Genomic DNA, 10,994 nt, shown 5'->3' on the forward strand with positions numbered 1-10,994 from the left:
CTATCCCATAGTTGGTTAGTGATCACTTCTCCATTTATAAATGATATGATATTGTGTATTTGATTATGTAAAAGAAATTCATTATGATAAAAATTAAATCATTTTATTTAAACAAATTAGTTTTAGATATGGTATGTTACTCTAAAACATTTATAGCATAAATATGGATTAATAGAATACTTAATATCAAATATTTGGCAATTATGTCAACTACTGAAATTAAAATTAAATTAAAAACAAATTTATTCTCAGTACTTTATTTAAAGTGTTACCTTAAGCATGATATAGACGATGCTACATGCATGCATACAAAGAATGCGCTTTGCTATACACTTTATATACTGTCTACAGTGTGTAGACCGAAATTTGGCTTTCATACTTGAATAACCAGTGCGATTTGGTAGCACGGAATACTTGGTTTGCATTCATGTAGTATCGTCTATATCATACTTTAAATATTTGTGAGTATTAGTATTATTCAATTAAGGTAACATAACTGCATATAAAATTAATTTAGCGCTAATAAGAAATTGCTGTACTTTGACAAATTATGTTACAAAATATTATGAAAAAATGTTTCATTTTGATCTTTTTAAAAATGTTCATTGCAAAATTCACAATTTCTATCACATTCATATTATTTCATGTATTTATTGTGATATATATGAAATTTATTGTAATACAAGCTTCTGGTCGCAAGCACAATTGCATAGTATTCTAGAAATTTACTTTTTCGATAAATTTTATATATAAATCCAACTTTGGTAACTGATTGAACGTACTCAATGCGAAATTTAACGAACACAACGAAAAACAGAACTGTCATGAGGACGAGTGTAGTTTTTTTGGCCAGAAGCAAAAAATTTTTCACCAACGCTAATTTATATATTTTGCATAAATAAAAAGAGATTAGTAGTGAAATTATATGAAAATAAAACGAACGAAATGTATTTTTTAATGTAAAAATGATTTAAATTTTAAAAGATTTAAATAATTCGATATAAAAGTGCAATATTCAGTAAACCAGCGGGGTTGGTGAGAGGTAAAAACATCAATAAAGAAGGGAGGAAAAATTCCATTAAACTCACAATAGTAAAAAATCTACAAAGTCCACTTGCAAATTGTAAGTAAAACTAGTTTTTATTACTATCTTGATTTTTTTTTTGAAATAGTATTTTAACTATGCTATTCATATAATATATATAAAATGGAAAGTATTTTTATAATGAATTGATAATAAAATATTCTGCGTAGATACACCTTCCCCCGCCTGCTGTATTGAATTTCCAGCACAACAGCAAATTATGTCTTCGAATAACCAATCGAGTTCAAGTCAAGGAGTTAATCCAACTACAGCCGCTGGGTCAACAAGTGCTGGACAACGGACAGTGCCACAAGATGTGCCATCATCATCTCAAGAAAGTCCTACACGTGTCGTTAAGACACCCGCTGTTAATACCAAAGAGCGAGTTATTGACAGTGTGCCATTTCCACCATCACATAAACTTACAATGGCTGAAGTATTTGATGCGCGCACAGGTAAACCTAATCATGATATATTAAAGCAACATTTTGTGCTCGAAGGTAGAATTGAAGAAGCACCTGCTCTACGAATAATACAAGAAGGTGCTGCACTTTTGCGCCAAGAAAAAACTATGATTGATATAGAGGCACCAGTAACTGTGTGTGGTGACATACATGGACAGTTTTATGATTTAATGAAATTGTTTGAAGTTGGTGGCTCACCAGCCAGTACTAAATATCTATTCTTGGGTGATTATGTTGACCGAGGCTACTTTAGCATTGAATGTGTTTTATATTTGTGGTCACTTAAAATAACTTATCCCACAACGTTGTTTTTACTACGAGGCAATCATGAATGTCGCCATTTAACCGAATACTTCACATTTAAGCAGGAATGCAAAATCAAATATTCGGAGCGTGTGTACGATGCTTGCATGGAAGCATTTGATTGTCTGCCGCTGGCGGCTTTAATGAATCAACAATTTTTGTGCGTGCATGGTGGACTGTCACCAGAGATACATGAATTAGAAGATATAAGACGTTTAGATCGTTTTAAAGAACCACCTGCTTTCGGGCCTATGTGTGATCTTCTATGGTCTGATCCTTTAGAAGATTTTGGAAATGAAAAAAATTCAGATTTCTATACACATAATTCAGTACGTGGTTGCTCATACTTTTATAGTTATGCAGCCTGTTGCGACTTCCTGCAAAATAATAATCTATTATCAATCATACGAGCACATGAGGCGCAGGACGCTGGCTATCGTATGTACCGAAAGAGTCAAACCACCGGTTTCCCTTCACTTATTACCATATTCTCAGCACCAAATTATCTCGATGTGTACAACAACAAGGCGGCTGTGCTTAAATATGAAAATAATGTAATGAATATACGACAATTTAATTGTTCGCCTCACCCATACTGGCTTCCAAACTTTATGGATGTATTCACATGGTCTCTACCATTCGTTGGCGAGAAAGTAACAGAAATGCTAGTCAATGTACTGAATATCTGCTCTGATGATGAATTGATGACAGAAGAAAGTGAAGAACCCTGTTCAGATGATGAGGCTGCGCTACGTAAAGAAGTTATTAGAAATAAAATACGTGCGATTGGTAAAATGGCACGTGTATTCTCTGTGTTACGTGAAGAGTCAGAATCAGTGCTGCAGCTTAAAGGTCTAACGCCAACTGGTGCCCTACCATTAGGTGCACTTTCGGGTGGAAAACAATCATTGAAGAATGCCATGCAAGGCTTTTCACCAAATCATAAAATCACTTCATTTGCCGAAGCGAAGGGTCTTGATGCTGTTAACGAACGTATGCCACCACGTCGTGATCAACCGCCAACTCCTAGTGAAGAGCAACCAAATAATCAAGGTAACAATGCGGCGCATAATGGGTAATAAGTAAGTAGAAAGATTTTAGTTTTTGAAAAAAGTTAGAAACAATGAAAAAAAAAAATAAATAAAAAATAAAAATGTTATAAAAAAATTACTCAAATTAGCAGAAAATATGTAAAGAACTAAAAAAAACGAACAAGTTTTTGGGTTGTTGTAAAATGAATTAAAAGTTCTTTATTCTTTTGCATTTAATAAATATTAAATTAACATATAAGCCAATTTCAGTTATTAACAATGATACGTGAAATGTATGGCATTAAAATAGTTATAGTAAGAGTAAGAGTTCATAATTATTAATAAAAAATTGATATTGTTAGCTCGTTTATTTTATTTTATTTCTTTTTTTAAATCAATTTTGCTGTTTAAATAAAAACCATGTATTTTTACGACATTCCGTCTTTCCTTTTAAGAAGCGTTTTCACATTTCATGAATTTAAATTTACAAATGATTTAATTTTTAACTGAAACATAAATGCATATCCAAAATTAATAGTTTAAAGTATTAAATAATAAACAAACAAATAAAAAAACTTAGTAATGAATATGAATTGCTGATTTTAATTTAAAATTTCAAATTTATTTTATTAAAGTTTTTGTTTTTGTTTTTTTTTTTTGCTGTTGTCATAAGCGAGCATAATATAATTGTGTATTTTAAACTAATTATAGTTATATAAATAAACCATAAAATGAATGTATTTTGAAATTGTTAAACAATAGCATAAATGTTCCTTGTTATGTTTTAAAAATAAATATATATATATATATGTATATAATATATATATATTTTTGATTTTTTTAAATTACTTTAAAGTTTAAACTAATTACTTCATGGATCAAAGACCAACTCTTTATATACATATATGAAAATTCTGTTGCATTTTATTATATATGTGTGTTCAAAACTAAATTAAATTTATTACATTCTATTAGTAAATTGTATTAAAATTAAATTTTTGAAATATTTATATATATATATTTATACATATGTATTTAATATATATTATATTTATTAAAGGAAAAGAAATTTTAAACCAAGCAATTCTTTAAAAAATACACAGTTTTTTATATATTATTTTAATATATTAGGATAAATTAATAAGAGTATAACATAATATATATATATGTTTAACATTAATTAAACATGGAAAAAAGATAATGTAACTTACAAAGCTGTTCACAAAAATGATTTGAATTAATCAGTTTACTCCACTTTTCATGGTTGTTTAATTAATTTTAATAATTGAAATATTTCAAAATAATTTACTGAGTTATTTTTTTAAAAAATTAAAAGTTTGTAACTAAATAAATTATATAGCAACAATATGTCATTTAAAAAAATAATTTACACCCTGTATCGGTTAAGAATTTTTTAATTGATTTAAACTGATAAAACTGATAAATAGGTACAAAAAAGTTAATGCCATTTCATTAAATAAATTAATGATAAGAGAAGTTCCAAATTTTACAATACCAATTTAATTAAATGCATGCACACCGTTATATATATATATATATAAATACAGTATACATAAATACAGTGATAGCTCTCTCAATAGTACACCAACGGCACCAGAAATTCTATAAATTTTAGAGAAGTTTTCATCTAATAAAATGTAATTTTCAACAAAAAATAAAAACTGGGGCTTAGCAAATTGAAAGTGTAAGAGAAATGCTGCCCATTGTTTTAAATTTTTAAATAATATTTGAAAAATTTTTAATTAGCCGTCATTTTATCTTTCAGAGTAGCACAGAAAACATGTGAAGCAACACTACTCTTAAAATCTTCAGATTTTTAAGAGTTTTAAATAATATTTCTCAAATTTTTAATTAGCCGTCATTGTTTCTTTCAGAGTAGCAAAAAGAAAAAAGAAATACTTGCAACTTATACTCTTAAAATCTTCAGAGTTAGGTTTTCCACGCAAAAAATTTTAAGTCTTAAGTTTCAGTGCAACCTAATTTAAAAATCAGTCTATTGTGAATGTTTACTGGAAATATGTTGCAAAATTTCAGTCATCCGTTTGTGTACTTTTATTCAAATTAATTAATTTTTAGTGTTTATAATTTTTATATTTCATATTGTACACAAGACAACAAAAAACATATGTCAAAAAAAAAGCATTTGACATATGTATTTTAAAAGTGTTCCCAATTTATTCAACCAGACTTAATGCTGTTTATTTACTACTCTGAAAGAAAAAATTACGGTTATTGTTAGAGTGCAAAATTTATATATTTAATGTACCATTTTTGAAAATTAAACATTAATTAATTATTTTTTTTTTTTTAATTTAACAAAATAATTGAACATGCTTGTGTTAACAGTTCTGTTTGTTACAAAAATAAAAATTTATCAGAAATATATAATTAAAATAAATTACAATTAAAACGAAAAGCATTAAAATTCCATTAAATTTATTGAATAAAAATTTTTATCCATAATCTCAGCTTAATTTAATCAATATATAAAAACAAAATAAAAAAAAAATAAACGCTGAAGGAATCAAAGTTTACAAAATATAATATTTATAATCAAAATTCAATAAAATAATTTATATATATAAATTAAGTGTTAAGAAATTTCCTCATCACACTGCAAACCACACTTCTTTATAGTTTTAAAAGTTACATAAAATAAAATAAACAAACTATAACTAATGTGTATGTAAGTAAACCTAGGAATATGTTAAGCTAAGGCTAGTTAAGGTGTAGGACTGGTAGTTGTGAAAACTAATTCAGTAATATCAGTAATTGACAAACGGTTCTTAATACCACGTTTGCACCGTTTGTAGAGTTAAGCTGTAGGCATTGACTTTGTAGTGGATGTAAAAATTGCTCCTGGCTAGGGTGAGGTAACCAATTAAAGTTACTTCTTGCCTGTTGCTTCTGACAAATGACACACTTTTATAGGATGTCGAACCTCTCCTTTTATTCTTTACATTGGCGAAAAAAATGAAAAATGAAAAAGTAAATATATTAAATTGAAAGAATAGAAGCGAATGTATTAAATTAGTTAAGAATATATATGAGAAACAAGCAAGCAATTTGAATTATAATTAAAATTTAAGTTAAAACATTTGCGGCAAAGTAGCAATTTCTAAAAAAATGTAAATCAAGACAAAAGTTTAGTCAAAATGTTAAAAATTTTCAAACTTTTTTATTGCCTTTAATTTCTATTAAATAAAGGTTGACCCGACCTTTAAGAAATGGAAATAGCATATATAAAATTATTTATACAAATGCTGTAACTAATAAAAATCAAATAAAAGTAATTGCGAAAAAAAAAAAATTATATAAAATATATTAAACGAATATTTTAGTCATGCACAATGAGCAATTTTTTTTTATTTTTTACATAAATATTGATATATATTTTATATTAAATATATGCATATTATTTAAATATTGGAGCAGTACTTTGCTAACATATTATGAAAAGTATCTGAAAAATTGTTAATACTTATTAATTTAAAATCACAATAGATTAGTTTAACAACTTTTCAGAACTTTGAGCACATTTTAGGCTTATATAATAATTATTATACTTTTTTTTGTGTAACTTAAATTATATCCTTTTAAATGTAAAAATTAAATTTATATTTTTAATAGTTAAATTGCACAGACGACAAGTACTTATGTAGTAGGTTGATTTTATGTATAAATATACATACTATATACATAAAATAAAACCGCATATATCTATATATATAAATATATATATACTAATAGGTATACAAAAAGGCATATTCAATAGATTTTGTTAAATCGATTAAAGGCATTGATGAAATAAAATTCTCGAAAATTAATATGTTTTGATTTGAAATCAATTATTTGATAATTATTAAAAAAAAATTTTCAGTCATGTTGAAGAAAAAAATTTTAAATCAAACTAGTTATTTAAGTAAGCAATTTATATAAGAAAGAAACAACCAAAATGAGAAAAAGTCAGTAACTTAAGATTTTATAAATTTTTGATGATGAAAATTTTAATATTTAATAGTTAATTAGATTATTATAAAAAATGTTTGAATTGTATTTTTACTTCAAAATAATCAACAGAGCTCAGTTGGTCCGTGTGAATTTTGGTATTGTTTTAAACCCAGAATAAAGAAAATGAAGATTTAGCCACACATGTACTGTTAGAATGCACATACGGAACGTATATCCTTCTTGGAAATGTATTTCCTTACGGAAGAGGCAATTAAACTCTGTAAAGTAGAGTCCATACTACTCTCTAACGAATCAACTGGACTGGGAAATATATTCTAAGTGCAGAAAGGGGCACAATAGATCCGACGGTCGAAGTATTATATCCCACATCAATAATAATAATAATAGACATAATAATGATCAGGTCAATCATAACCAAGTTAATCATAACCGGGTTAATCACTGGCTTTTAAACTAGAAATTCCCTTATTCAATAGAGCGGTGATGCGATCTACCTATTTCTTACGCATTAATATGTCAATTCCGTATATGTGACTAAACCCTTCATGATGTTGCCCATTTCTTTTATGTACTAATACGTACACCAATTTGAGCCCAATTGATATTTGGCTGCGTCGCATTGAAGTTGTCAGGTTTCTCTATGTTAACCCAGAATAGTTTCAATTAAAAACATAGCACAATAAAGGTGTGCTATTGTTCCTTCTAATAATTTGAATATAGTATTATAGTTTACTTTTGTACCGTTGCCTTTTCTAATAACAGTAATAGAGTAATACTAATATTTTCAATTGTTTTTTTTTTTAAATTTTTCTAGCAGAATATGAAAACTACGAGGTATGTTTATTCTTCCAATTACCGAATTCCAATTGATTTCACATATGTTGTGTTATTTTCTTGTTTTTGGCAATGAAGTATTATAATAAATACAATATAATTCTCATTATCTTTATCCAAAAGAACAAGGCCTTCAATTCTCCGACACAATCCAACACCTCCCTAAATGTTTGTCCACTATAACTGTAGGTCTAAATTTGCTCTTAGTGTCAACATTTAACTCTACAGTAAGCGTTAGTCAGTTAGTAAAAACAAAAAAAATTAAAAAAAGTTCCTTACATTTAAATGATTAACGAACAAAGATTTAAGATTGAGCATCGAATTTACTTGATCGTACATTAAAAAGACCTCGTTCCATAGCTTATATAAACTTCATAAAATAAAACTTATTCTTAAGTAATAATACCAATTTTGAGTTTTGCACAGTAAATGGATCCTTTGGATCGTCGTTATAACCTAACTTAATATAACGGTTCCAATTGAGCTCCAGTACTCAATATTCTTTCCACCTCTTTTTTAAATATTCAGTTTGTTTTATTAAATCCTTATAATTCATTATTCTTAATTTATAATTTTAAAAAACATATTTAATATTTTTTAAAAATTATCTTATTACTTTGTTATTGATGATTTATTAAAAAAAGAAATTTAACTTAAGCGCTGACATAATGGCTTTTTCTTATTAAGTTTATAGTATCGAATAAAAATTGTTATATGCAAAAATAAAATATATTTATTATTGCACATGATTCTTAAGAAAAATTGCAGAATACTTGTGTTAATAAATGATTAATGTAAAAATATATTAACATATATATATTAAGTACATACAATATCTTTAAGCAAAAACTAAAGTTGCAAGCCTCATATGTTACATATTAATTATACAATAATATAAAAAAAAATATTTAATATATATAAACATATTAAATAAATATATTGTTTTTGTTTTTAAATCGTTTGCCATTTGATGTATATTACTGTTATGTTATAAAAGTACTAAGTAAAAATTTCTAGTGTCATAAATAAAATATAAAATTATAAAAACTTTTTAATATAAAAAAATATCATTCTAAATATACATCATAACACTAACAAAAAAGTTTTTTAAAATTTTTATTAATTGTTTAAATAATTGTTTATTTTCAAAACTACTTATTGCCAAGTGCTGTGTCCTTTGCATAATTAATTATACAATATATAAATGTATTAATTAATACAATATACTACAAATATCTCTTATATTTCTGTTGATTAAAAAATCGCTTTTTTTATTCACAAAAAAAAATTTTATAAAAATATAAATTTAAATAAATACAAATTCACCTCTCAAAGCAATTCTAAAATAATAAAATAAACTTTAAATTTAAGCAAATCGTTTTAAAAATTAAAATATTTATATATATATATCTATATATATAATAATAATAATAAGAAATTATAAAAAATATTAAATCATAAATTCCTTAACGTAAATTAAGTCACTTTTACATATAAAATGTAAAATTTTTGCAATATTTACAGTTAAAAATTTAAATTTTATGCAACAAAAACATTAATAATCAATAAAATTTAATCTAATTTAAAAAAAAATTTCTTAATCATCAAAATGTAAGAATTGCTCCACCTAAATAATAAATAAAAAAATTCATTGACTTAAATGCAAATAAATGTATTAAATTGGAGCTCTTAAAAATAAAGTAAAAAAGAAATACTCTTTTTAATATATATATATAATATGTTAATTTAATAATTAAAAAAAAATACCTAAATTCTTGAAGAAAAATCTAGCTACATTTCTACTAAAACTAATTTAAACTAAAAAGCTATGTGGAACACATTTTTTACTTATACATCTATATTTTAACTTAATATTCAATTTTATGAATTTAATTATATACAAAATGAATAAAAATTAATAAAAAATAATCAACAAAAATATTGAAGAAAAACAAAATTAAATTTTAAATTGTTATCATCTTTTATTTTAGACGATTTTTGTTTTTATAAATTGATAATTAGGAATAATAAATGTTTTATTTTACATTTATAATAATATCTATTATTATATAAGTACTTATATATAATAAGCTAAATATATTTTTGGGCAAATAGTTATTAATTTACAGTATTTAATATCAAAGGCATAATACTTTAATTCAGTATTTCTATTAACATCTGAAGAGATTGATATATCTATATATATCTATAACTTTATAAAGCTCCTAAAAATAAAGTTAACATTTTTTGACTCTAGGTGGAAGATTTATAATTATTTTGTACATACTGTAGAAAAAGCTAATATTATATATATGATATTGTATATAAGAATAGTGATAATGAAGTTTAGATAATGATAATATTATACTGTTGGCATATATTGCTAACTTCAAATCATTTTATAGTTATATGTGTTAAAGCAATCGGAGTAGTTACTTTCATTTAAGTTTATATTTTACAGTCTTTAGTAAATAATCATTCGAAGAATAATGCAAACTACTTAGCATAATTATATTAGTTTTTATATTTTTACCGGGGTTGGGTCGTTTATTTAACACATAACAAAGATTCTTTGTTAATACACTGAAGATGGTCCGAAATATTTGTAATTAAAATAATTTTTTAATTTTTAATAAAAATTAAATATATCTAAATATTTAACACTGTTTAAAAAGTGTAATTTTTTATTTTATTTAAAAAAAACATTTTCATAAAGTTATGTGTTAAATAAACGACTTAAGCCCGGTAAAAAATATAAACTCTAAATAAATATTGATGGTAATGACAATTTATTAATAATTTTATAAGTATATCGTAACTATTATTGGATATGCCGTGAAATTATAAAATATTGTTTTACATGTAGTACAGAATATTGGAATCTCTCTTTCATTAACTTTTATGTTCGTATTTTATCTTGTATTAATGATAAAATGTCGATTTCAACGATTTAAGTAACGTGTTAAATAAACAGAGAAGTTTCTGTACCAGCTCGTCTCATGGAAGACGAATTCTAAGTGTGCACCTGGTGATATGAAAAAGTAGTTTCAAGGCACGTTACATGATTGTAAAGATTTTTTATTAGATATCCTTACTTTGAACCTGAAAGCCTCTTTCTTATATTGGGGACTTCAGATACACATTTAAGAAAGTAAGAAACCTTTCCCTGGATATAACTTTCGCGACAGTTGTTAATATGAGAAACTTAGAGAGTGACAATATAATGAAGGCAAACTTAGTTTAAAAGTTTACGTTTACCGGATTTGTTTTTCTTGAATTTGTTTT

General features: G+C 25.1%; 1 protein-coding gene across 1 annotated transcript; it reads left to right on the plus strand.

Annotated features, from left to right (window-relative positions):
• The first annotated feature begins 799 nt into the window (after window positions 1-799).
• LOC119670564 (serine/threonine-protein phosphatase 2B catalytic subunit 2) lies at window positions 800-3,025 on the plus strand. Its single transcript, XM_038080863.1, has 2 exons — window positions 800-1,123; window positions 1,255-3,025. Exon 2 carries the CDS (start codon window positions 1,305-1,307, stop codon window positions 2,928-2,930), a length of 1,626 nt encoding a protein of 541 aa, XP_037936791.1. The 5' UTR covers window positions 800-1,123; window positions 1,255-1,304; the 3' UTR covers window positions 2,931-3,025.
• The last annotated feature ends 7,969 nt before the right edge of the window (window positions 3,026-10,994 follow it).

Source organism: Teleopsis dalmanni, chromosome 1, assembly GCF_002237135.1.
Source record: "Teleopsis dalmanni isolate 2A chromosome 1, ASM223713v2, whole genome shotgun sequence".
NCBI lineage: Eukaryota > Metazoa > Arthropoda > Insecta > Diptera > Diopsidae > Teleopsis > Teleopsis dalmanni.

Bases quoted from the DNA above. Each gene is read 5' to 3' on its own strand.
- LOC119670564 (XM_038080863.1), top strand. From the start codon at position 1,305: ATGTCTTCGAATAACCAATCGAGTTCAAGTCAAGGAGTTAATCCAACT.